Source organism: Aspergillus versicolor, assembly GCF_001890125.1.
Source record: "Aspergillus versicolor CBS 583.65 unplaced genomic scaffold ASPVEscaffold_9, whole genome shotgun sequence".
Classification (NCBI taxonomy): Eukaryota; Fungi; Ascomycota; class Eurotiomycetes; order Eurotiales; family Aspergillaceae; genus Aspergillus; species Aspergillus versicolor.
The window spans coordinates 829,934-854,843 of record NW_024467532.1 but is presented as its reverse complement, the minus strand read 5'-3'; the positions used below and the strand labels follow the sequence as shown (position 1 = coordinate 854,843).

The 24,910-nt window shown below is 49.0% G+C and overlaps 11 protein-coding genes across 11 annotated transcripts; 4 read left to right on the top strand and 7 right to left on the bottom strand.

Moving 5' to 3' along the window:
• Positions 1-462: 462 nt before the first annotated feature.
• Positions 463-2,160, bottom strand: ASPVEDRAFT_174854 (mitochondrial 54S ribosomal protein uL2m). The gene is made up of 2 exons (XM_040808765.1): positions 869-2,160; positions 463-800 (listed from the first exon to the last, which is right to left on the bottom strand). The coding sequence occupies exons 1-2, from the start codon at positions 1,970-1,972 to the stop codon at positions 699-701; spliced, it is 1,206 nt and encodes a 401-aa protein (XP_040671449.1). The 5' UTR covers positions 1,973-2,160; the 3' UTR covers positions 463-698.
• A 1,310-nt stretch (positions 2,161-3,470) lies between these two features.
• On the top strand, positions 3,471-5,013 carry ASPVEDRAFT_138457 (B-type cyclin nimE; the record flags this gene model as incomplete). Its single annotated transcript, XM_040807489.1, has 3 exons — positions 3,471-4,670; positions 4,723-4,861; positions 4,916-5,013. 3 exons carry the CDS (start codon positions 3,471-3,473, stop codon positions 5,011-5,013), a joined length of 1,437 nt encoding a protein of 478 aa, XP_040671448.1.
• Positions 5,014-5,570: 557 nt separating this feature from the next.
• ASPVEDRAFT_113121 (uncharacterized protein) lies at positions 5,571-6,371 on the top strand (the record flags this gene model as incomplete). Its single annotated transcript, XM_040805611.1, has 4 exons — positions 5,571-5,834; positions 5,930-6,011; positions 6,051-6,098; positions 6,163-6,371. Coding segments are annotated over 4 exons (603 nt in total), but the record flags the coding sequence as incomplete, so codon positions are not given.
• A 155-nt stretch (positions 6,372-6,526) lies between these two features.
• ASPVEDRAFT_894673 (tRNA (guanine-N2-)-methyltransferase) lies at positions 6,527-8,325 on the bottom strand (the record flags this gene model as incomplete). Its single annotated transcript, XM_040818620.1, has 5 exons — positions 6,527-6,676; positions 6,740-6,864; positions 6,939-7,144; positions 7,197-8,080; positions 8,212-8,325. 5 exons carry the CDS (start codon positions 8,323-8,325, stop codon positions 6,614-6,616), a joined length of 1,392 nt encoding a protein of 463 aa, XP_040671446.1. The 3' UTR covers positions 6,527-6,613.
• Positions 8,326-8,894: 569 nt separating this feature from the next.
• ASPVEDRAFT_138561 (putative histone deacetylase SIR2) lies at positions 8,895-10,609 on the bottom strand (the record flags this gene model as incomplete). Its single annotated transcript, XM_040807504.1, has 5 exons — positions 8,895-9,074; positions 9,128-9,307; positions 9,360-9,914; positions 9,969-10,282; positions 10,366-10,609. 5 exons carry the CDS (start codon positions 10,607-10,609, stop codon positions 8,895-8,897), a joined length of 1,473 nt encoding a protein of 490 aa, XP_040671445.1.
• Positions 10,610-10,827: 218 nt separating this feature from the next.
• ASPVEDRAFT_153863 (ACL4 family protein) lies at positions 10,828-12,284 on the bottom strand. The gene is made up of 2 exons (XM_040808372.1): positions 11,590-12,284; positions 10,828-11,528 (listed from the first exon to the last, which is right to left on the bottom strand). The coding sequence occupies exons 1-2, from the start codon at positions 12,144-12,146 to the stop codon at positions 10,883-10,885; spliced, it is 1,203 nt and encodes a 400-aa protein (XP_040671444.1). The 5' UTR covers positions 12,147-12,284; the 3' UTR covers positions 10,828-10,882.
• Positions 12,285-12,583: 299 nt separating this feature from the next.
• ASPVEDRAFT_137893 (RWD domain-containing protein) lies at positions 12,584-13,350 on the top strand (the record flags this gene model as incomplete). Its single annotated transcript, XM_040807446.1, has 2 exons — positions 12,584-12,650; positions 12,713-13,350. 2 exons carry the CDS (start codon positions 12,584-12,586, stop codon positions 13,348-13,350), a joined length of 705 nt encoding a protein of 234 aa, XP_040671443.1.
• Positions 13,351-13,919: 569 nt separating this feature from the next.
• ASPVEDRAFT_138727 (LYR motif-containing protein) lies at positions 13,920-14,890 on the bottom strand (the record flags this gene model as incomplete). Its single annotated transcript, XM_040807516.1, has 3 exons — positions 13,920-14,564; positions 14,616-14,776; positions 14,842-14,890. 3 exons carry the CDS (start codon positions 14,888-14,890, stop codon positions 13,920-13,922), a joined length of 855 nt encoding a protein of 284 aa, XP_040671442.1.
• Positions 14,891-15,163: 273 nt separating this feature from the next.
• Positions 15,164-16,235, bottom strand: ASPVEDRAFT_45182 (E2 ubiquitin-conjugating protein MMS2). Its single transcript, XM_040813226.1, has 5 exons — positions 16,017-16,235; positions 15,867-15,946; positions 15,671-15,796; positions 15,529-15,608; positions 15,164-15,476 (listed from the first exon to the last, which is right to left on the bottom strand). Exons 1-5 carry the CDS (start codon positions 16,093-16,095, stop codon positions 15,416-15,418), a joined length of 426 nt encoding a protein of 141 aa, XP_040671441.1. The 5' UTR covers positions 16,096-16,235; the 3' UTR covers positions 15,164-15,415.
• Positions 16,236-16,689: 454 nt separating this feature from the next.
• Positions 16,690-22,113, top strand: ASPVEDRAFT_87018 (putative endosomal peripheral membrane protein (Mon2); the record flags this gene model as incomplete). Its single annotated transcript, XM_040817960.1, has 6 exons — positions 16,690-16,767; positions 16,831-16,897; positions 16,964-17,137; positions 17,186-17,392; positions 17,446-17,534; positions 17,587-22,113. 6 exons carry the CDS (start codon positions 16,690-16,692, stop codon positions 22,111-22,113), a joined length of 5,142 nt encoding a protein of 1,713 aa, XP_040671440.1.
• On the bottom strand, positions 21,994-23,714 carry ASPVEDRAFT_45180 (gluconokinase). The gene is made up of 2 exons (XM_040813225.1): positions 23,014-23,714; positions 21,994-22,941 (listed from the first exon to the last, which is right to left on the bottom strand). Exons 1-2 carry the CDS (start codon positions 23,242-23,244, stop codon positions 22,474-22,476), a joined length of 699 nt encoding a protein of 232 aa, XP_040671439.1. The 5' UTR covers positions 23,245-23,714; the 3' UTR covers positions 21,994-22,473.
• Between the last annotated feature and the right edge of the window lie 1,196 nt (positions 23,715-24,910).

The window sequence follows — 24,910 nt, the reverse complement described above, 5'->3', positions numbered from 1 at the left end:
TTTCGAATGTCGGGCAGAAGCTGAGAGTTAGAGGTGCTCAACCTCAATGGCAAGTGGAGTGTCAACAGCCTGGAGACCCCGCATGAGGGAACGAGTGAAGCCGATAACTGGTTACAGTAGGGGGGATAGATGGGTTGATGATTAAGACAAGTTGAAGGAATAGGCAGCAGAACCACCACGCCACGGCTGGAGCTGCCATCGAAGTTCGGTCACTCACCATTTTGGGGGAAAACCAAGCGGATACGAACGACGCCACGCATCAATCCATCATTCGCACTGGCATTTTGTATGCTCAACCAGTGACAGCTACGAATTTACATCCTTCAGAGTAGCTAGCCTGGGCTTCTTATCCCGGATCCAACGGTGTCACACAAGCACGTGCATCAGAATTCCAAGTCCCAACGACTTCCTGATGTCTGAGATGGTGTTGCAGGATCAACTACAGTCCAATCACTTCGGGGAGATAACTTCTGGAAAGCAGGCTTATGTATTTCTATCGTAGCCCGTAATGTACAAATTCAACGCCGTCGCAGAAAGAACCATGAACGAACTCAGCCCAAGTATAACAGCGAGATAGGAACCCCTGGACAAGGCGACAGAGCCTGTATTCAGTAGGCAAACATTTGTATAATACAATAATTACAGAAAATGGATGAGAAGAATTCCATAAGTCCGGGTTGAGACGAACGCGAATGCGTCTAGTGGTATCCTCTGCGGCGCTTGCCCTGGTTACGGACTCTGGGGATAACAACAGCCTTGTTGACCTTCCACTTGGGCCGAGTCTTGTATCCGGATTTCGCCTGTATGTCCAGTTAGCGTGGTGTATTAAAGGGTGAAGTAACCGTGATGGAAGCGTGAGTTTACATACCGGAAGACCCCAAGGACTTTTCGGGTCAACATTACCCTTGGACTTTCCTCGTCCACCACCGTGAGGGTGGTCAGCAGCGTTCATGGCAAGACCACGGACCGTCGGCCGGACGTTAAGCCAGCGCGATCTACCCGCCTTTCCTAGCTGGGTGTACTTATAGTTCGGGTTGCTAGCGACACCAACGGTGGCACAGCAATCTTTATGGATGATACGGACCTCACCACTGGAAAGCCGGATAGTGACATGGTTAAGGGTGCGTTCCCGGATTTGTTTTTCGCGCTGCGTCAATGGCTTCGGCTCTTCTGTTTCGCTTTGGGTTTCCTGCTTTTCTTTGTCGGCTGCATTCACCTGGTTAACACCTTTGGAAATGAGCGTCCCATATGTGCCGGCGCTACGGCAAAGTTGTCCACCGCCGCCTGGGCGCAATCCGATGTTGAATATAAGTGTTCCAACAGGAACCATGTGTAGAGGCAAACAGTTACCTCTCCAGGCAGTTCGGGCAGCCATCACACCGGGGTCAACAGCCCCTCCCATGCTTTTCCAGAGGTCTTCAGGGATACCAGCCATGTAACTCTGCACAACATCGCCCTCCCTCAAGCCATCTGCAGCCACGACATAGCTTAACTTTTGTGTTTCTTTGCTGCGAACCAGTGCAATGTGGGCACTCCGTCCGGGGTCGTGTTCAATGCGCTCGACAAGATGCGGACCAGGGGCATCTCGTTTGAAGTCGATGATTCGAATACGGCGCTTGTGTCCGCCACCATGATGCCGCACGGTAACTCTGCCCGTGTTATTCCTACCTCCCTTGCTTTGTCCACGTTTGGGAAACGTCAACTTGTGTACCGGCCGACCCTTCCACAGATGATCATTTACAGGCCTTCGCAAGTGTCGAAGACCAGGCGTACGCGGTGTGTACTTTCGCATGTTAATGGTGGAATCCAGGCGAATAGGAGGAGGAGCGAATGCAAGGCTGGGATCGAGGTCGGAGCTTGAGGCAGGTTCTGTTGGTTGCTGAGCACCTGTAGAATAGGCGCGCACAGAAGGCGAGGACATGCATCGGAATGGCAGTCGAATGCCCCTCAGGGCGACCCTGTGTTGAAGCATATTGCACGATATGCTGTGTGGAAAGAAAATATGGGAGGGTGAACCAATTGGCCCCAGATGCGGAAAATCGTATGGATCGAGACCGGTTAGACTATTGCTCAAGCATGCTCGCACAGATTTCAAAGCACGGTCAGTCCGGCAGAAGCGTTGTCGAGGCGCTGTGACGAATTGCAACTGCCAGCAGCACTGTCGGCTCCGGCTGAGCAAAAATGTCTCCGGATAATATGCTGATGTGGCTGTGTAATATTCACGTGATCCTGCACCGCCATATCCCACTTTGCTGTGGCTGATGTAAAAATCACGAGACCACGCGCGTCGGGGAGACAGGCCGCAGTTGCCCAGCAACGGGTTATTGTTTTGGTGATCGTGCCGCGCTGCTTCACGTTTTGGCGCGTTACGTTCGACCTCATCGCCTAGACAACTTCCGCTCCGCTGGTGCTCTCCCTGCCCGAACCGTACTATTACCATTATACCACGCCCTTTCTACACCAATTCCCGAGTCCGTGAAAGGTTACTTTACGCTTTCGTACTGTACCAGCACCTGGGCAGCAGCAGCTCTCTTTTATTCAACTTCTTTCCCCCCTTCAATCCCTCTCGTCTTCACCATCACGAAGCCTTCTTCTTTTCTCTTCTCAAATACTCTTGGAAAAGTTCGTCCCCAACGTACATAGCCAAATATTGGGCGCATCTGCATATACCGCGTACATACTCACGCCTTCACGACGTAATTCCTCGCGACTCGACCAAGTTGTGCTGTGGGGCATCCGTCCTTCCCAGCCTGGCTGACTTCCGCGCTAAACAGTAGGGCCAAACATCGCCTGTGCCCTGTCAAGTGGCCGACCGTCTTTTCCTACCTCATCCACCCCCCCATCAACATACCTTCAAACGCAGCCTCTACTTCACGCATCTTTGACGCTTGCTTTTTGTATCTTGTCGCTTTACTGTTCATACTTTACTTTTGCAACCACCTTATACCCCCTTTTTACGGTATTTTGATTTGCGAAAGAGAGCTGCGCGTTTTGAAGCTACGTGATTTACCTCAATTGAGCACCCGATCAGCATCAACAAACCCATATACATTGAGGTTCGAAGGATTTGTTCCACATTCCTCTCGGTCTATCTCTTCCACCCTGCATTATCTCAACTGATTGCTTGGGGGTTAACATACTCGCGTCTGGTACGTGCACCAATGCTGCCATCCCCTGGGTATTTGGGGTTCCACTGGTCGTTTCGTTGAGAATGCTGACTGAACGCCAGCGACGTGCATTCACAGAACTCTCGACACTATCTTGATAATTTCACCTTTCTCCTATCCGTCGAGGGCTTTTTTACTGCTCCTCGCCCTATTCTCGTTATGCCTCCGGTAAGGTTCCTGGTTCCTCATGATATAGACGCGTCACGAATCGGCTATTCGATCGATTCAGCTCGTCGACGCGAAGAGTTGTAGTTAACGTTTTTGGCTTCTGCTCAGGCACGGAACCTCCGCACACGAGGCACTATGAATGAAAACGATGAGAATGGTCCGTCAACGCGTGTGACTCGAGCCAAAGCCGCCGCCTTGACGACATCAGATGTCCCTGCTGCCAACGGGGCCCTCAAGAAGCCCCTTCAGACAAAGAAAGCCGCCACAGGTACAACTGGGACGCAAAGGAAACGCGCTGCCCTTGGCGATGTGAGCAATGTCGGCAAGGCAGACAACGGCGAGACCAAGGACGCGAAGAAGGCCACAACCAAGACTGGTCTAACATCAAAAGCCACTATGCAGTCTGGAGGCGTTCAGAAACTCAGCCGTAGCAACATGTCTCGTACCGCCCTGGGAGCCAAGGATAACAATGCAAAGAAGCCTGCCACAGAGGCAAAGCGCCCCGGAAGCGGATCTGGTATGGGAAGCGCGATGAAGCGCACTTCCAGCCAAAAGTCGCTACAGGAGAAGTCTTTTCAGCAAGAAGAACCTCCACGCAAGAAGGTTGATATTGAAAAGGTTGTGGAGAAGCAGGCCGAGGTCGTCTCACTGAAAGAGAACGTCAAATCACGGACACAATCAGAAGAGCTAGCCCCTCAGGACTTTGTTGCCGACCTAGACACCGAGGACCTGGATGATCCCTTGATGGCCGCCGAATATGTGGTAGAGATCTTCGATTACCTTCACGACCTGGAGATGGAAACGCTGCCAAACCCCGAATACATCGACCACCAACCCGATCTCGAGTGGAAGATGCGCGGTATCCTTGTCGACTGGCTCATTGAAGTCCACACTCGCTTCCGCCTCCTTCCTGAAACCCTCTTCCTTGCTGTCAACATTATTGATCGTTTCCTATCTGCTGAGGTGGTGGCCTTGGACCGCCTTCAGCTGGTCGGCGTTGCGGCCATGTTTATTGCTTCCAAGTACGAAGAAGTCCTCTCACCACACGTTGCAAACTTCAGTCACGTCGCCGACGAGACTTTCACGGATAAGGAGATCTTGGATGCTGAGCGTCACATCCTTGCAACTCTCGAATACAACATGAGCTATCCCAACCCCATGAACTTCCTTCGCCGTATTTCGAAGGCAGACAACTACGATATCCAAACGCGTACTCTTGGAAAATACTTGATGGAAATCAGTCTCCTTGATCACAGGTTCCTTGGCTTTCCCCAGAGCCAAGTGGGTGCAGCATCCATGTACCTGGCTCGCCTCATCCTCGATCGCGGCCCATGGGTAAGTTGCGCCACTGCTTATGTCAAGAATTTGCCTACTAACTCATATATAGGATGCTACTCTATCTCACTACGCTGGCTACAACGAAGAAGAAATCGACCCTGTCTTCCGGCTGATGGTTGACTATCTGCACCGCCCCGTCTGCCACGAAGCATTCTTTAAGAAATATGCCAGCAAGAAATTCCTCAAAGGTGAGCCTCTTCATTACTTTGTAGTATCTTGTTTATATGCTAACACCCCGCAAGCCTCAATCATGACACGACAATGGGCCAAGAAATATCACCACATGTATATCGACAGCGCTCTTTCAGAGCCATACAGCTCCATCAAAGACCACGAATAGATTAAAGAAGTTCTCAACTGTCTGGGCATTCCGGTCTTGGGGAGTCCTGAGGCTAGGAGTTGGTTGATTTGAATATGTTGGCATTTTTTTTTGTGATGGGTATAGGGCAACTCTTGCATATGTTTACGACGGCTTCCTGTTTCAGTTGCGAACATTGGCATTCTTCGGCTTCACGGGGGGTGTCTGGCGCTTTGTTTTCAATACTTGCTTTTTTTATTCATTTCTCTAACTTCTTGGGTGCCTTCGGGATGCTTCACCTTTGCTTAATGATACTTTCCAAGATTCAGCGATACTCGAATTCAGTACTATTGAGCCCAATAATTGCAGGTTTTAGTTGAACAAATTTTTCGCAGCCACGTCGTTTCCCTTGGTGGGATAAACATGGTTGTCTTGACAAAACAATATATATTATTGTGGCTCAACTGAGCAGGCGGAGGATCGGCAACAACCGAGGTTGCTTCGCTGCGTTCTGCTTCATTGAACGTTCCCCCTCGACGAGACTATCTATATTCTCCTACTTGGGACCATTCGGACAAAAGTAGCCAACAAAAATGTCCTCATGCGTTTTTTGTAGAATTGCTACTGCGCATCACCCAGTGGCCCCGTCAACGTATCTCCAACCAACGCCAAACGCCAACGCCGACTCCCCTTCCACCCCAACACCAGGCCCAGGCGAAGACGGTCATGCTTTCTTAATACTTTCCACGAAACATGTCCTTGCTTTCCTCGATATTATGCCCTTGACACGGGGCCATGTGCTCGTTGTTCCACGGGTTCATCACGAGAAGTTGGCTGAGGTGGGGGTAAGGGTTAGTCGCGAGGTATGCTATCTTCGCCATTGCTGCTTCCCCCCTCTTTTTTTCTTGGGCACGCCATTATATGACTGTATGGGATTGGATTGATGATATTTATATAGCTCGGTACATGGCTCCCCATACTCTCGCGCGCCGTGATGAGAACGGTATTCGGGGAGAGCACTGATACAGATCCGAGCGGCAGTGGGAGTGGCGATAGTAACGGGAATGGCACGAGTGGAGATACTCTTACAAGTCCGAGCTGGAACTGGAATGTGGTCCAGAATAACGGTATCTATTCTTATCTCCATCTCCATCTTCGTTGTCATAACTAGTCAACTGACACACTTCTTAGGCGTCGGAGCTGCGCAGGTCGTCCCACATGTGCATTTCCACATTGTGCCGCGACCGCCGTTAGGTCAGGCGTCTACGTCGGCGAAAATGAGCTTTGTTATGTTTGGGCGTGGGCAGAGAGAGGACTTGGATGATGAGGAGGCGGAGGACTTAGTACGGCTTTTGAGGGAGGAGGTTGCGAGGGAGGTGGTGAGAGTTAAGGAGGTGGAGGGGATTGACCTGGAGGGGGAGTTTCGGGATGCTGAGAGTGGTGTGGCTGGCGGCAAGGGGAGATTATAGATAGTGAGTATGGACTATATCATATAGATTTGAAGGGCATATATAGCATTATTGCCTTATTGTTTATTTGGTATCTTGTTTCCCGGCAGCTTGTCTTGAAGCCGGAAATGAGGCGCAAATGGCCTGATTTTCCATAAGTATAGAATATTCCAGGTCCATAGGTGGACTAGCCATCACTGTGTTGCCGGGGTTGGACTTTTCTTGTTTTGTTTTGGGTCTGGGTTCTTCATGAAATACTTTTTAAAAGTATTAGATCATGTCTTCATATATAAAGGTCAATGGAAATGTAATGGACTTACCTTTCTTCTGAAAGCGTTCAAATCATCGGCTGACACGCCGTTATCATCGCTTTTCTGGCGCCCTGAGGATATGTCCGACAGAAAACCTTCTGGCAGTCTCCGGTATGTGATTAGGCGTCGTGTCCCTAAATAGAGTGGCCGCAAAGTCAGCCGATATCGAGGCAAGGCATAATGGTAATCCCTGGTGTGCGTTGCTTACAATTACTGAACGGTTGAACGGAGATACTGATAACTTCTAGATCTTGGTGCATTGGAACCGGAAACTCCGCTTCTTTATCGCTAGTCGTAGGCATCCACATGCATAAGCGTCCGTCTGTGACTAGGGTTCTGGCCGCAAAGCTGAGAATATCGTTGATCATGGCTTCGAATCCATACGGTTTTTTAGGGGCAATGTACCCAGGCCGACTATGTAGTATTAACTTTTTTGTTCACGATGGAAAAAGAGAATGGAACTTACTAATGTGCAGGCACTCCATCGATAATGACTTCTTCCTTGGGGCGGCCGTCTCGCGACCCTAGTACCCGTAGGCCCTCGCGCACTCCATAAGGCGGATCGCAAACAATACCGTCAAGAAATTGACGGTCAATTAGGGGTGTGTTCGTCAAGTCTGATGTGAACAGATCACCGAATTTGCTGGTGATTCCATATTGTTGGAAGTTCAGCTGTACACCTGTGGTCTTCCACTTCGCCATTTCCTTCCCTCGGAAGCTTCGCCCGTCGATATCAGAGCCAAACGAAAGGGCGCCAAAATGAGCTGCAGCAACACAGAAGCTACCTGTTCCAACAAAAGGGTCATAGAATAACTTTCCTGGTGCCGCGCCAGCCATATTTGCAGTGACTAGACTCAACTCGGCGTCCATGGATGTAGTGGCGATATATTTCCGCTTCTTCAAGTCATACTTGTTAATGACCTCACGGCTGCTTTCTGAGACGAAGCGACCAATGTATATATTTATTGGATCTGACCCTTTGGTTGGATGTTGCGATTTCTCCGCAGCTGGAATATGTGTAATATCGTAATACTGCTCTAGCACCCAGAAGTCCTGTTCAAAGTTCTTTAAGGTGATCGGGCCTTCAAAACCAAGGTAAGAAAATGACTGTATAATGTCTCTTTTTTGGGATGAGCTGCGCTTTCCAGCGAATGTCTCCACTGTGAACCGGAATGGTACCTCCTTGTACTGAGCCCAGAGATGCTGCGTTCTGCTGCGGACATCGGCATGGACGGCATCATAAGTGGTGCCCTGCCCCCAGAGTTCGAAGATATCCTTTACTAGGATGCTGCGGGAGACAAGAGTCCGTGCTGCTTCTTCATTTGGGAGCCTTACGACGCAGTATGGGGACTGGAGTGTTGTTAGTGTGAGGATTCATATTATGTTCTTCCTTTCGGTAGAGCGGGGTGTATTGCAACCCAGCATAGACCATCAGGCTTTGGTAGAGGCACCGGAAAAAACAGCAGGAAATGAGGACTCACGAGTTCATTGTAGGAAACAATCTCAAGGTCTATATTGTGCAGCCAGGCTAGCGCCTGAATTTCCGGTCGTCGGAAAGTCTCATGCGTTTGGGCGAAGCGGATGAGGTATTCCATCCTTTGTGCACTACTTGGGTTTCGAGCTGGATATCTCGGAGATTATGTTTTTGGAGAATAAAGCAAAGGAAGAGGTGGCATGGAATGTCTTTTCCGGTGCTGCGCGGGGAAATATTGATTAGTGTTGAGATGAAGGTTGTGGTATGAGATTTTTTCTTCCTCCCAGAGAATGAAACTGGGCGACGGTTGGACTTTCAACTACACCAGCCGTTACAACTTGGAATATTCAGCTACAACCATTATTCAGAAAATCAAAAATAAAACCAAATATATTTTAGAAGATGTACGTAAATTCCATTCTCGGTTAAAATTGAATATGTTCAGGTCAGCCATAATCGTTCTATAAAATACACAAACACACATATGCTCTCTATCGGAGGTATCGTCTCTCAACAAGCATACCAGCAACAGAATTGCCATCCAGGCATGGGAATCTCTCAATCATAACGCAAAAGAAAAGCGCAAACCTCGGAAAACATTCTTTCCACAAACCTTCGAATATCATAACATGACGCCATCGGTAACGACTAAAGCTCAATAACCATCTGACCCGAAACTCCTCCGCTATGCTAGCCGTTAACATTGAATACATGTCGTGAGCCATATCCGAAGACCGGGGCGGTGTCGACCTTCTGATCAGCGGGTATCATCTCATGGTTCAGGTCCCACCCGGCTCGACGGCAAAGCTCAGATACCACCACATCGCAGTCGCCAAGTAAATCGATGTCAAAATTTGTGTGTGATACAGGCTATATGTCCATGTTAGCCACACAGATTCAATTCCGTCAGTTTGAGTACCTACGGTGCGAGAAATGTAGATTTGGGGTATGTGAGGTGGCAGTACGCCCGGGACCTCCGCAACAGGAGCAACTTTCAGCGAAGTCCCAATGACAATGACCAAGTCCACTTTGTCCCTATCATGGTGAAGGAGACGATGCCCAAATTCATCGGGGAGATCTTCTCCAAAGAATGTGATATCCGGCTATTCGAGGGAAGTTAGTGATTGAAATACAACCCATATGCGTGTATAATACCTTCATCACCCCTGGAATAGGTATCTCGTAGTCTTCCTCGTCAGAGCTGTCCTCTGCATCGGTCTTCCTATCTTTGTGGGCCCCATTGCCGCTACGTTTCCGCTTCTGCCCTTGAGGCTTCACCGCATCTTCCTCAATCTGCTTGCGGCATTGGGGGCATTCAGGAACAACTCCTTTCTTAATCTCGTCATAGATCTCATCCCCCAGCACCTTGTGATGACATTTGACACAAGTAGCCTTCGCGAAAGAACCGTGGCACTGCACAATGTTTTCGGGAAGCACGCCCGCATTGGCCTCAATGTTGTCAATATTCTGGGTGTAGTTGGTAAGCAACTTCCCCTTATCCTGGAGCAATCGAATGAATCCATGAGTCGGCGAGTACTTCTTTTCGGTCGGGAGTATATCCTTCGCAATTGAATAGAAGATAGTGGGGTCTTCTCGGAAAATGTGAATATCAAAGACTTCCTGAGGGTCACTGAGACCCAGGTGCTCCAACTGTGAGTAGAGTCCAGTGTCCTTGGATCTGAAATCCGGGATCCCAAGACTGGTAGAGATCTAATTGACCATCAGATTTCCTTGAATGTGATTATAAAATAGCGCAGCACTTACACCTGCTCCAGTCAGAACAATTATATTTTTCGATTCCTGAAGCAGTTCCACAGCATCATCAATCGAGTTATACTGGGGTAGCTTCTGACGCCTGGTGAACTCCCGAGAAATTGCAATTGCCAGCAGAGGATGGAATGCCGCGTCTGGTGCACCATCAAGAAAAGCAGGAGGTAGAATCCCAAATGCGGTACAAAGCTTCTTCGCAGTCACTGTGTCGCGAGCAATCGTCTCCTCCACGAATTGTGCCTTGCCAATTTCATGAAGTCGCTTCCGAAACTCAACAGCTTCCTCGAGGGTACAAGCACCGGGAATTGCTAAAAAAAAAAACAAAAAACAGGTGAGACACCGTCAGTGCACTGGAACTTTTGTTGGCCTAGGGCATATAGAGTTTACTTACTTCCGTCGCGAAGCTGGTCATCACGGAGCATTTGGATGGCGTCTTCGTAAAGAGACTGAGTCTCCCACTCGTCATCCAAGGCATCGCTGTCAGTCTCATATTCAGATTGAGAAACCGAGCCCTGTTCATCCACAGGAACGGTGTTTTCGGCCGGGAGAGTCCCTTCAACCTCCGCGGCTTCGACCTCCACAAGCGGAGTCTTCAACGGCGGGCTTTCCCCACGGGGCGCTGAGACAAGGTCCATCCTGGTGAGGAGAATGAGAAACCTTCAGCAGCCTCTGGATATGCCGACAGATCAACTCACATTGAGCTTTTTGCCACGCTATAAAAGAACGATTGGCTCTGCACCATTGTACGGGAGCGTGATCGGAACATGGTTGATCCGGCCCGATTCCGATAAGGAGTCTTTATCTCTCGGCGAGATAGCGGATCTCGGACTTTGTATGGCGAAGTGAGCGTGATGCAGCATAAGATAACTTTTCTATTGGTATTATCATGGATATTTATTCTATTGACATTACGAGTCGGCCATTTCATGGTCACTGTCCGACTCGATCCCCTCCCATTCCTCTTCATCTCCCTCACCGTCTTCTGCGTTGCTTTCATCATCCATATCTTCGCCAATCTCCTTGTTCATAGCCTCCACGAGCTCCAGAGCGTGCTCTTTCAGCCGCTCATCCTCGTATTGAACAAGTCCATAGAGAGTCAGACTCTGCTTGAGCCATTCTCTACTAGCTACGAGCGATGCGTGCCTCTTTGCCTCCGGTGTCTCGTCTGACTCTCCTTCCTCAGGATCTTTCGGGGTTTCACCTTTCTCGGCTAAGAGATAGAGACACCATCCGCCTAGATACCAGGCCTCCACGCTCTGGTCGTCTTCAAGGATCAGACGCTCCAGGACTTCAAGTGCCTCCAGCAACATCGAGACTTCCATCAGGAGACGAGCAAGACTGATTCTGGTGGGGAAGTCCGGAACATTTGGATCCTCTGGCGGCAAATCCTTCCATAGCGCTAGACTCCGTGAGAGTGCTGCTCGCGCATCGTCTTCTTGTAATTGTGAAATTCGAATAGACGCCAGCGTCTGTAGTACTTCCGGGGAGCTAGGCTGGATCAGTAGGGCTTCTGTGATCAAACTTTCACAACGCTTTTCCGCATCTTCTTCCCACCTATAAACACCGTCAGCTCGAGAACCTGTAGTTAGGGAAATCCTAATAGGAAAAAACCTACGAAAGATCCGTCATATATATCTCCGCAACGCCGCAGAGTGCGGTTGCCATTTTCCCTTTCTTCTCCTCCAGCTCTAATACCTGTGCAGGGCCAGCATCTGCCTTCAATTGTTGAATGTCATTCCTGAGAGACACAACACCTTTCTCAAACCATTGAACGCTATCCTTTCCACCGAGCTCGCTCAATTGAGCGAGCCATAAGAACTTTTCAGCGCCACCTCCCTCGGACTCGGGAATAGAACCGGTCGGATCCAGCTCGACCGCTTGTAGAAAATGTTTCCTTGCGAGGTCAACCTCGCCCATTTCAACATAAATCCCTGCAACTGCAGTCTGACTCGAGAGCAGCGCCGGGGAGTTTGCGGGTGCACTTTCGAGTGCTTGCTGAGCTAGCGAAAGCGCTTCATCGAGTTGCCCGGCCTGAAGAAGTATTGTTGCTTGCTGGAGAAGCTTCGCAGGGTCTTCGTTCATTTTTCGTTTCGATATTGAGCCGCCAGCGCTCAGGACGGACTTTTCGCGGGACTTGGAAGCTTTCTTCTTGTGAGGTCTGGGCTTTCCCATGGTATGTCTGTCGCAATATATTATAACGTACTGTGTGATTCTCCGGAAGATGAAAATTTCCCGGCGGAAGTTGAAAGCAACCTTGCCTGAAGAATAGTTATTATAATTAAGAATTTGTCTTGAAGATTTGCACGACTGGAACTCCAGTGTATTTCCCGATTCGGGGGTGGGAACAATTTTGGTCATTTTCTTATCTGTTTGCTTGGTTTGCATGAGGGACCGCCGACGATTTCATTTAGACGGAGAATCGATTCAGGCACTTTTCAGTTTAACAACTTATCAGAGAATTCAATATTTTCGTTTTATCCAAGCTATTCGCTTTGTCGTTTTGTTTCTATACAAAATCTGCCTCGTGAATGTCACTATAATAGCCAATTTTGGTTTTCCGAACAACACCAAAATACCCCTCATTGGACCCCAGAAAACCGCTATTAAACATGGGCCGCGAAGACCAAACTGAAGAGCGCGAAGTGCTAGAATCTATATTCCCTGACGAAATCACAGGTAAGATGAAGTGATAACAACCTCGAAACCAAGCCGCACCCAGGCTTACTCAAGTAATCTAGACCTATCGGACACAGCATATCGGATATCAATTACACTCGACCCGCCAGAAAACGATGAGCAGGAAGCCGAACCTCCTATTTTGCTTTTACAAGTCTCCTACCCGGAAGAATACCCCGATGTTGCACCTGAACTAGAATTGATGGCGCCCCCGAACGCCCCAAAACATCCCCGACTAGACATCAGCGAGGACCGCGAGAGGCTTCTCGAAGCTCTCCAACCAACTATTGAAGAGAATATGGGCATGGCGATGGTGTTTACTCTTGTTAGTGCACTGAAGGAAAGCGCCGAGCTTCTCATGGCCGAGCGCGTTAATGCTGTTCATGCGGTGAAGGAGATGGAGGCCGCTAAGGCTGAAGAAGAGGAGAATAAGAAGTTCCAAGGTACCACTGTCAATCGGGAGACATTCCTGGAGTGGCTTGATAAATTTAAGAAGGAAATAGAGGAAGAGGAGAGGAGGAAGCGAGAAGAGAAGGAGGCAGAGGAAAAGAAAGTCAACAAGAAAGCACCGGCGAAAGAAGAGAAGAAGCTTACGGGAAAGCAATTGTGGGAACGGGGTTTGGCGGGAAAAGCAGACTTTGATGAAGAGGATGAGGACGGCATGCCGACTGCTGTGGAGAAAATGAAAATAGCAGCGTAGGATATTCTAGTTTGAAATATAATACCAAGGCCTGGTTATTGCCATACGCCCTTCCCCATCATGTTCAATTTCAACTGCAATATTATGAAAAAGATAAAGCCGATTGACATGAGTAAATTTTCCGTTCTAGGAAAGAGATACATGGCGGAAGTGTATTTTGAGAACCCCCGATGTGTTGCGTCACAGATCAGCTGTGATCTAAATGCATTCGTCATGAAGGTCAGAGCACCTAGCATAGCCCATAGCACATTGAGTTGTCTAGCTGGCACCCAGCTCCCGCAAGTCGGGTACCATCTTAGAAAAGTTTCGGGTTCGCGGGGTTCATGGGGCGCATTGCGCTCATAAGCGTGAACAACGCATAGCCACACTGTAGTTCGTGTTAAATGACAGGCGGAAGATGTGTTGACTAGGGCGATGAGTTGCAATATGTGGCCGTCGACCATGGGTGTGCCAAAGTCGGTCTGGCAATCGAACGAGTAAACTGGGATAATTGCGAGCACCAGTCATGAGGATTGTATTCCGGCGAACGTAGATAGACAAAGCGCGATATTGCAGAGAAACAAGGTATATCATGTTTCAGTCAATCGCTTCTCTTTTTCAGTCTTCTGTTTCTCTTCTTCAGCTAACTTGCGCTCTGCAAGTACAATTTTCCACATGGCATCCGCGACCCTTATGTTTTCGATGGTGTCGTTGCGGAGCTTATGGTCAATTTCCTTTGAGGCGGCTTCGCACTCGCTAGCCCAAGATTCCGCCTCTTCACCGGCCGTGAGTGAGTCCCAATGGTCTTCGTCCTTCGCGAATAGAATCTCCGGCTCCAACATTTGTCGGCGATCCGCTAAGCGCTGTCGATAATTTATCTTTGTTCTTATGACGCGGCTGATGCTTTGTGGCTGTGGTTTTTTGATGCGTAAGAATGGAATGCCGCAGGCATTGACGAGGACAGGGATACGGCGCCGACCGCTTACAACAGGTCGAGGTCGTGACAATATAGGAGTCGCATCCGGATGCGGCCGGACAGTAAGTTCCTGAAATCGTCGGTTTCTCTCTTTCTTAATTTGTTTCTGTGATGGGGGCTGCACGGGTCTCAACTCGGATAACACAGATTGGAACTTCTTTTTGCGTTGTTTCGCGATATGCGCTTCGGAAAGTATGGTGGTTATCAGACTGGAGTCATGCTTATTTCCTTGCGACGCCGAGTATAAAAGGTCAAGAGCCTGCCCCGTTTAGCCATTATAATCATGAAAAGGAGGTCAGTGGCTGCGTACTTCGTACCCGGCTTTAAGCGCATTTGCTGTCTGAGAAGGACTTTGAAGATTCTTGTATTTGCGGAATCGTTCTTGAATGTGCGATTGCGACGAGACGAGCTCTGGCACGGTTCGTTGTAGGTCGTTACATCGTCGGAGGAGTGCTCGATAGAGTGCTAGGCCTAACAAGGGTGTTTTGGTAAGCAACTGCGATTAGAAGGGTAAGAATTGGATTTCGCGAGCTTACATGCAAATCGATGCGTAGGAGACAATTTCGGGACAACAAGCCGATGCATTCTCCCCTATATGTTTGGAGCCCAGGAAATTATTTTCGGGACGGGCAAAGGTGCGACAACTGTATACGCACGTCACGTGCAGCATCACACAGAATGGTCCAAAATAATCCAAAATAATCTTGAAAGATTGGAGTCCCGTTAGTTCGTACGAGTAGTCAAGGAACCTGAATCCGACTATTGTGTCTTCCAGTTAAACATGGGGGAATTCTGTGGTGATATATCATCAGTTCGCCCTAGCCTTTGAGCATAAAGATGTAATAGTAAGCACTGTAGCTCCAGACTTGCAATGGTGAAAATATCGATTAGACGGCGGTCTTAGTTTACAGTATGTCTGCGGTTTACCGCACAAATATATAGCTGAAGGAAGCTAATTGATTGCAGCTAGGCTTCGCTGTTATGGGACGATGCCTGCCGTCATGCATAGACTAAACATGCTCTAATAGGTCAAGGAGAAGCTAATAACCGGACGCGAACACCGACCGAATACCCCGTTTTCGACTCGTCATTCATTTATGATGCAAATATTTAGAAATTCGAGCCCTCCGGAGGCTGAGGAATTTTCTTATGTTGTGGTAAAGCCATGTACCTGGGATTCTTAGGCATGTGACCAATATAAAGATGACCGATAGTGCACTTACCTTCTAAGTTCAATCAGGACAGTCTCCATGGTATACTCGCGCTTCCACTGTGCCAGACAGGGCAATTTCGCGGGGTCGACCTGATCATCATAAGCTTAGCCAACAGCCGCCCGTTATATCTCTAGTTTTGGATAAGACGAACCTTCCCGGAGTTTGGGTCAACGCATGGAAGATTGACGCGTGAGATAAATTGAAGAGTTGGAGGGCTATCGGGGTATTCAGGGCCGCAATGGATGTTGAGACTGTATATCCTGTTCTCGTGGACGCTCTTTAGTTGGGTAGGGCCAGCGTTAGAATATTGCACCCTTAAGAATCGACCGAGATAATGCAAGGCATACATGAGGGGGTCCAAGGAGGGTTCCATTCCAGTTGCTCATCATCATGTCCTCGCCATCAGCAAGACCGTAGGAGCAGGCCTCTAATTTTACAGAGCAAAAATAAATCAGCTCAAAGGTCTACATTGACGTTTGCCGGTGTCGCATGCCTACCTGCTCCCAAGCCCTTCTCGCCCTTCTCTAGCTCCTCTAGGAGCCTAAAATTCCGGGGTATTTTCGTATTTGCAGACATTATGAACTGGAAAATCTAAAGGAAAAGAAAACTGAAGAGACAAGAGAAATGAACTAACAGGTGACAAGTTAGTGACGGTGAAGAGGGGTTGGCGGAGGAGAAACAATTTCATCACCAAAGTAAAAGAGGGGCTGTCGTCACAATCCTTATCCGCTCTTCGATATCAAGCCACACCACCAAGCCTTGGGGTGAATATGAGGTAATTCACTTACATTACCAAGCAAAATATCTGAATCTTTGGTAATCCAATACAGTTCTTGCGGTGAAAGTTATCTGCACGTGATGATAAGAGACGCATCACGTGGCATTCATCTCGATGTCTTGGCGCCTATGAAGCCACGGCGGGCGACTCGTTGCGATTGTTTATACACCTGGTCATTTTCGGCATTTTTGTTTTGGAGAATGCTGGCCATTTTTGCTTCACTTATATGGAGCTGAGGACGGATTACGTTTAGTCTCTTTTGAGTTTCACCTATCGGCGATCTCAGCAACTTCATGACGACCGTGCAGCTGCCCGGTATTGCCTCACTGTCACTACCTAGCTGTCGGACGGGCCTTGGCCATGCGTAGTCCGCGACAATATTTGAACTGGAAATGTCCTCCCAATTACTACAGTCGGAACTTCTTAACCTCATCCAAGAATCTAAAAGAAAGAATTCTGACTTGCGAAATGTTTGACCTCCTTTCCTGTTCTAGAAGCAGGGATGCCAGAGCCCATAGCTAACTAGATTGTAGGCTGCTGAAGAGTCCCTCAATGACTTGAAGGCGCTTCCTTCTACTTCAGAGGCGCAAATATCCGCTGGTTAGACTGCACCCTTCCTGGTTTCCTTTTTACCTTTAGAAGAATCGTGTACTGAACAATAAAAAGACCTTGCGCGCAAGCCCCGGTTCGTTAACCCGTTCATTTTGGCATGCCATAGTCGCCATGCGAAACTCGCCGGGATTGGTGTCGTTTGCCTGCAACGACTGGTTGCATCTAGGTCGCTGCCATCAGAACGGTTGAAAGATGTCCTAAGCGGGTTGAAAGAAATAACAAATCTAAGTTAGTTCCCGACTTCTTCCAAATTACACCCAGACTAATGCCAGGAAGCCCTGGATATTCAGCTCAAGATCTTACAGACTTTGCCATCTTTATTACAACACTATTCCAATGACTTAGGCGGGGAGCTTCTTGTCACGACACTCGAACTATGTGCAACCTTGCAGTCGAGCAAGACCCTTGCAGTCTCCAGTACGGCAGCAGCTACGTTGCAGCAGCTTGTTGTTTCCACGTTTGAGCGAGTATCTGTCGAAGACCGTAAGTTATATTTAATGATACGAAACTTGTGACATGTGCTTATATCGTTATAGAGATGGACCAAGAGTCGATGCCGACCACTACGGTGAAAGTCGATGGAGGCTCTGTGAAAATAGGGTATTTTGCGCTGGATGCTTTACAGGTGAGCCTAACAATGCCCTGCTGGAATATTGCCTGCCCGACTAACCGGTAAGGTTCTGGATGATCTTTGTCGGCTTGTGGATGGCGAACAGTTGCACTTTCTGCGAATCAAGTCACTGTCTCCAGCGTTTACTTTGGAGCTGATCGAAAGTATCCTCCTCAACAGTGGCCAGCTGTTTGTTGATCACCCGGAACTCACGCAAGTGCTACGGAGTCGCCTCATTCCCATGACCGTTAGATATTTATCGGAAAGGCATACATTCTCTCAAATGGTGCGGATCGCAAGAATTCTCCTTATCCTACTTAAGCGGTACTTGTCTCTATTAACAGCAGAATGTGAAATGGCGCTGTCGCTTCTGACGCACTTACTGGAACCTGACGGAACGGCGTCATGGAAACGAGTACTCTGTATGGAGATGTTTCGAGGCTTATATGCTGAACCGGGACTCGTCAGGATAATTTATTCATTATATGATGCCGAGGAAGGGAGAAAGAATATCCTTCGAGACCATATGGCTTCGCTTGTTCGACTGGCAGCTGAAAAGCCTTCTTTGATTGGTGTCAGTGCTCGTTCAACGGTACCTTCACGCGCGGAACACACTCGATCTATCACAGAAGAGCAAATAACTCTCGAGGTTGGAGGAGTGGCAGGGGTCATTGGAACCTCGGTCCCGTCGAATGACACCAATGTGCCGGGCATCAGCAATCAATGGAGTGTAGTTCGCTCACCGTACCTGGAACTACTTGACAAGGCTGAACCTCCACTGCCGCCCGAAACATACATTTACAGTTTAGTGCTAAACTGCGTAAGCGCATTTGCTGAAGGGCTCGCCAAATTTATCCTTCCACTTACAGTGCCTGACCTGAAACCGAAGCGGAAGGGCCGCATTGCTGGGGAGCGAAATGGGGGCTCTACGGCAGCCTCGCAGGACTTAGAAAGGGGAGACTCCTTGAAACGATCGAGGTCAACTAAGAAGTTTCCGGTGCCGATCAACCCTCTGGATCTAGAATCCCATCCTCAACTATCAACGATCCGGACCTGCGCGGGGATTGTTGAAGATTGTTGGCCGGCCGTTCTAGCGACATGTTCGACTTTTCTATATGCGTCACTGGACGATGATTTTTACCACAATCTTGTTCGCTCTTTCCAGAAGCTGACACACGTTGCTGGTCTCCTAAGACTGTCCACTCCCAGAGATGCCTTCTTGACCACTCTTAGCAAAGCCTCCATGCCAACTGATACAAACATAGCGAAGCCTGTTAGTTCAGAAGCAACACCAGGGGCCCAACCAAGTGGAGCCATGGAAAAAGGACAAAAGGGCAACGAAGCCTCCCATGTTACGCCCCAGGAGCCCACAGAAGGCCCCGCAGCACCCTCAAGCGACCAAGCCCTCTCTCTCAGCACAAGAAACCTTCTCTGTTTACGAGCTTTGCTCAATTTGGGAATTGCACTTGGTCCCACCATGGATCGGCCTGCTTGGGCAATAATCCTCGGGACACTCCAAGATGCAGACTTGTTGGTTAACAAATCACCGACGAAATCGCAAAGTACAGCCGGCAGTGCCTTAGAGGCCACCGGAGGGACAGTAGGTGATGTGCCTCAAGGGAACCTGGGAACGGAAATTATGGCCGTGCACTCTGCATCATCCAAGTTGTTCGAAAGCACCAGTGATTATCCCGACGACACTTTCAGGGGATTCCTGATTGCACTCCTGGATCTCTCTGCAACAACGGAGGAGCCCACGACAACTGAAACCTCTGAAATGAATGCAGGAAAAGCATATTTACAGCCGAGCTCTGGTCGTATGCGCCGGTCGTCCCGTCGTGTATCACATGCGCTAGGGACATCAAGGATCCAGGACGAGGAATTGAGGCTCGTTTTGGATAGAGCACGGGGCTTAGCCAAAGCGAATTTGGAAAGAATGTCATCACTGGCAGAGAACGACCAAAGTGCCTGGGAGCTTCTTACGGGCCGGCTAATGGCAACTGCTGCTAACGGGCAGATCGGTCAAGATCACCGTTTGCATGCAAATGAGGTTCTCAATTCTCTTGTCTTTGAGACGATGAAGCAAAGGGTTGACGAAAGTGATTTGGAAAGGGATGCGCGACAGTTGAGAAATCTGAAGACACTCGAAGCTCAGGTCAGATTGCTCTACAAAAGTAGTGGTTGCCAGCTGGGTTCTCCATCGGCTTCTATAGTTGAAGTTCACGAGCAAAGCTTGGAGACATTGAAGAATATCCTGGAACAATTCGCTGAGACGTTTGTTCAATGCTGGGAAGCTGTTTTCGGCCTCATATCCAGTGTATTTGGCGTACCGACAGCGGGAGGCGACGGCGACGCTGCGAAAGACCTTGATGGTGGTAGGCAGGCGCTGGTGGCCGACTCTCCCCGGCTCATCCAAGTTGCATACAAAAGCCTGCAACTCATAGCATCTGACTTCTTGACCCAACTTCCGCCACAATGTCGTCTCGACCTTGTAGAATCCTTTTCAAAATTTGCTCTGCAACAGCAGGTCTTCAACATATCGCTTACCACAACGTCATCCTTTTGGAATGTCTCCGATTTCCTTCAGGATCAGACAGAGCGCTTCTCTATTGAATCACACGTCGAACTATCTGTTACTGAGGAGAAGCTTGCTGAATTAGCAAAGACGGATGATCGCTCTGTCTCGAGCAATGCGCTCTGGCTATTGCTTCTGCTGCGGATAGTAGACATCACGACAGATAGCAGATCGGAAGTTAGAAACTGCGCCATTCATACTTTGCTAAGGATTTTTGATGCCTATGGCCAACAGCTCTCACCCAAGGCGTGGTGTCTATGTTTGAATCGTGTTTTGTTCCGGATGGTCGAGCAGATCGAGGCTACATTCGCCAACGTGCAAAGCAAGGCCGGCAAAGACTCCGATGGGGCAAAGGCATGGACCGAGACAACAGTGCTTGTGATAAAAGGGGTCTCTGATCTTGTCACCAATTTCTTTGACGCCATCATAAAGGATGACATGTTTGACGGATCCTGGGGACAATTGCTTGACTATTTTCAGAAGCTAGCCAACTGGCGCCTTCTTGCGTTTAGTCAAGCAGTATTCTCGAGTCTATCTAGCATTCTTTTGCGAGTTCAGCAGCCAGACGGACTCAGCACGCAGTCCATGCAGTCGGCCTGGGCAGTATGGTCCAGCGGCCACCCGATGGACAAGGAAGATACGCTGGATCTGGATCAGCCTAATCAGGATGCCGCGATATCGTACCTGCACGGCTTCCAGCAAATTTACCGCTTATACAAGGATAAATTAACGAAACAGGATATCGAAGCAATTTTACGACACATGAAAACGACCGCATGGAATTCGATATGCCCTAAATATTCGCCCGATGTCGACCGACCGTCACAGTTGCAGGTACTGATAATTGACTGCTTAAGAATGATGTGCTTAGAGAAAGACGACTCTCAGGGCCAGATTCTCCAATGTCTATCAGAGCTTGCGGACTCTGCTCTTTCAAGATGGTCACCAAACAGTGACACCAGAAGACCGACCTACGTTGCTTTCTCCAAGAATGTAATAGATCTTCTTAGCTGGTACGTTGCTGAATACGGTATCAAACGAGATATATTCGGGGACGGCTCTGTATCGACTGCCCTGGAGCATCTCGCAAACCCCGTCGTCCAGCGATATGAATGGCCTGGGAAGGACAAAGAACCTAGCCTCTGGCAGAAATCAACCACAGCGTCGTTGAATGTTTTGCGAGTGGCAATTCCTTACGTGGAGAAGCAATATGGTAGTGTAAGCGAGTATGAAGTATCTCGGTTCTGGAAATGTGTTATCGAAATTGCGAATGGCATCATCGCCGCCAATGGCTACCGAAGCGCAGCAATTTCTGGCCCATCTCTATTATCCGACGAAGCTTTTGACGTTGATGCCTTCGGAAAGCTGAAATCTCTAATCATTCCGTCCCTCGGGGCTTCAGCAATTCAGGATAACATTAAGCGGGATTTCGCCCGCGCTCTACTCAATTCCTCTTTTATATATCACCCACAACGACACGATTTGCCAACCAAATACCATGAGGATGGGCCACTTGAAGGTATATATGATGTGCGTCCAGGAAGAACCTTCGATCCACCGCCAACTACTCGAACCAAGATGGCATACCACACACTGGACACTCTGTTCCAACTATCATCATCACCCGGCCAAAGCTCATCGACGGATGAAGACGCTCAGAAGAATATCTCAATTGCTCGTTCTACATCCCCGTACCTCATCCTACGATGTGCTGTATCGTTAAAGGGTTATATTGCAGATCAACCCCTGCGCGGGCTCATGCCACAGCCGACCCCAGCACGCAAGGCGCTACTGCATCTTCTTGAAGGAATGGTCAATCTCCACAGCGAACCATCAGCGATCCCACTACCGCCTACGCCAAATTCAATACCGGGCCAAAACCAGAGCCACAAGAAACACCTAGTGTGGATATATCCACTGGTTGTGCAGGCAGTGCAAGTGGCGGGAAAAGAGCGAGATGGTGGACAAGTATTACGTGCTCTAGGCGAGGTGTTACGTGAAGTTGGCAGTACTGCATAATGTCGTCACTTTAACTATACTATAGGATGCATAGATATACATATGGTTACTTTTTGCTTCTTGCTTTAGCGTTATCTCATATTGTACGTTACTCTTGTGAAAGACCATGCCCTCGGGCGTTGCAGAGGCAAAAATAATAGTCAAAATTCGATGCATTGTATGATTCGCTTCTAGCAAAACCATGTCGGGTACTTGTTTTGAAAAAGAAAAAGGAAAAAAGAAGCTAAAAAAAGCAAAAACAAAACCTAGTTAAAACTCCCCGAAAACACCATCCATGCAACCATACCCCCGGGTAAAAACTCCTAGGGATAAACAGCAAATACGTCAAAAAAAAAAGCCGAGGCCCCATGAGTTAAAATCTCAGAGCGAAGCTCCGGTTTCATACCCAGCCAAAACCGACTGTACAGCGGTCATAACATCCTTCTGCACAACTGCCGCCTCGGCGTGTACATCAACGGTAATAACATCCCACTCAGCGGAACCAGGCTCCTCCAAATCCTTAAGCTGGCTCTCTACCATGCCAGGCTTCATGTAATGCGCCTGACGGGCGGAGACGCGAGCAAATAGGGTCGAGCGGTCGAGCTTGAGGTAGACGAAGTGGATGCGCACGTTGGGGGTGCCATATGCAGCAAGGCGCATGACATCGCGGTATTTCTCCTTCAGCGCGGAACAGGCGACGACGACGCCGCGCGGCGCTGGGGTGGATGGGGAGGTGGGAGTGAGGAGGGTTGTTGCTGCATTGCGCAGGGCGATGAGCCAGTCCCAGCGGTCCGCATCGGTTAGAGGGATGCCGGAGCCCATCTTGGCTTTGTTGGAGGCCGGGTGGAACTGTCCTTGTGTTAGTTCCTTATCATGGGTTGCGGATAGAGTAGATTTATAGATAGGAAGGGAGAGGCTTACATCGTCACCCTCTAGGAAGGGAACACCCAATTGTTGGTGGAGGTGTATTCCAACGGTACTTTTGCCGCTGCCGGCGGGGCCAGTGACGACCCAGATGTGTTGGAGGTTGTCTGAAGACATTGCGACTTGCGTTGAACTGGAAGACGGTGCTGTTGTGTGGTTGAGGGCTGAGACTTTCGTGTGCGAAGGGTCTATAACCGTAGAAGGTTGACGCTCGCCGGCGGATAACATTTCGAAAGAGGTTGAAGAGAGAAGCTCTCTTTCTATTTATACACGGGAACGAAGGAGGATGGCGTGAGAGTGCGAGAATAGTGAAAGCAACAGACGAACGGACGCAGTCGCTGCAGGCGCAAAGTTTGGGGTGTGTTTGAAAGGGTTGATTGTGACTGTAGTACAAAGGCCAACAGATAGGCACGCAGGAGCGGTTGATCGAAGTGAATAGCTGCAGAACAGGTGAAAGGGTGAAAAGTACAAGTACAGAATGAGGACAGGAGGAGATTATATTGTGTCAGGATAGCCAGGGTTAATAAATGGTAATCAGGACTGTCTCAGGAGTCGGGACCGGGTTTGCGCCAGTGGGTCAAGGCCCAATATTTGTATACCAGGGCCACTTCCCGACTCCCCATTCCGGGCGATGGATTAGCGATATCAGCAGGAAATCGGCGATTAAACGAGCAAGGGGAAAGAGAAATACAGATGAATACAGCCGGTGGGGGAGAGTGGGGGAAGCAAACAAAGTCCTGGAAGAACGAGTCCAGCGGTCTGGTTGTTAGCGGCTGATCGGAGATACAACCGACAACTAAATACGGTGTGCACTGGACGCAGCGCTGTGGCTTTCAGCACAGGAATTGATTAAATGAGGATATGTACTTGAATCTGCGACGCAAAGATGCGCGTTCCCTTCTGCAGATCAACTTGCAAATTCCATCTGGCGGTCATGGAAAGAATTACGATCTTTAGTCTATGATGTCACATACTAATGCTCATTAGCCGGGGAGGCCGGGGGCGAAGCAGGTACTCCGTACTGCAATACAAAATTACAAGCCTGAGAAAGAATGATACCTCAGTTGAGGTAGCAGGCAAGGGCTCTGATTTGTGCGAAACATGAAGAACCTTCGCGAAAGCCAATCATCTTGTGATAAATGCTTCCCTCAAAACCATCCACGCATTCAAAGGCCGTTAAGTGCCCCCACGCTATACCTTATTAGGCAGATATGGTATTGCGTGGGATGTTCGTCAGAAAAAGATACAGCATCGTCCTTTCACTCCGACGGACCAAACAGGGGCCGATGGACGGATCTGCTCCTGTCAATAATTGAAGATGTCGTCTGTGCTGAATAGCCATGACCCTGACGGGTCTGTTCCCGGGTCTTTGTTTATCAGATTCGGTTCTTCCACCTCCCGTGGCAGACCACTCGTGTTGTTGCCCGCCATATCCTGGAAATCTGGTGGTGGTTTCACAGGATTTCGGTGCCTAAATTACTGGTAAACTGGTAACCATGCAAGGCAGGAGGCATGGTGTCCAACCTGGGAAACCTGATTTCTCGTGATTGCTTCGTGGGCGAGTAACAAGTGGACAGACCGCCGGTTATTCAGATCCCGGTCAAACATCACTCTCCAGGGTGAATCTCCGCCGTCATTGTAATCCAGGCTTTACCAATAGCCCTGTCAGTTCGCCCGACGACGGCGGGATTGACTCCTGAGTGACAGGCCATCCCATCGGAGATAATATATTGGAGGATTATGATTGGTTGATAATGGGGCGTAAGGGTGTGGCTTGAATCCGGGGAAGTCCGCTGAGGCTCATGCGGTGGAAAACATGCATGATGTCTTCCTGCAGGAAAACATTCCCTGATGACCTGTCTGGTCTGCACAAATGACTGAGGATGTTTGCTCC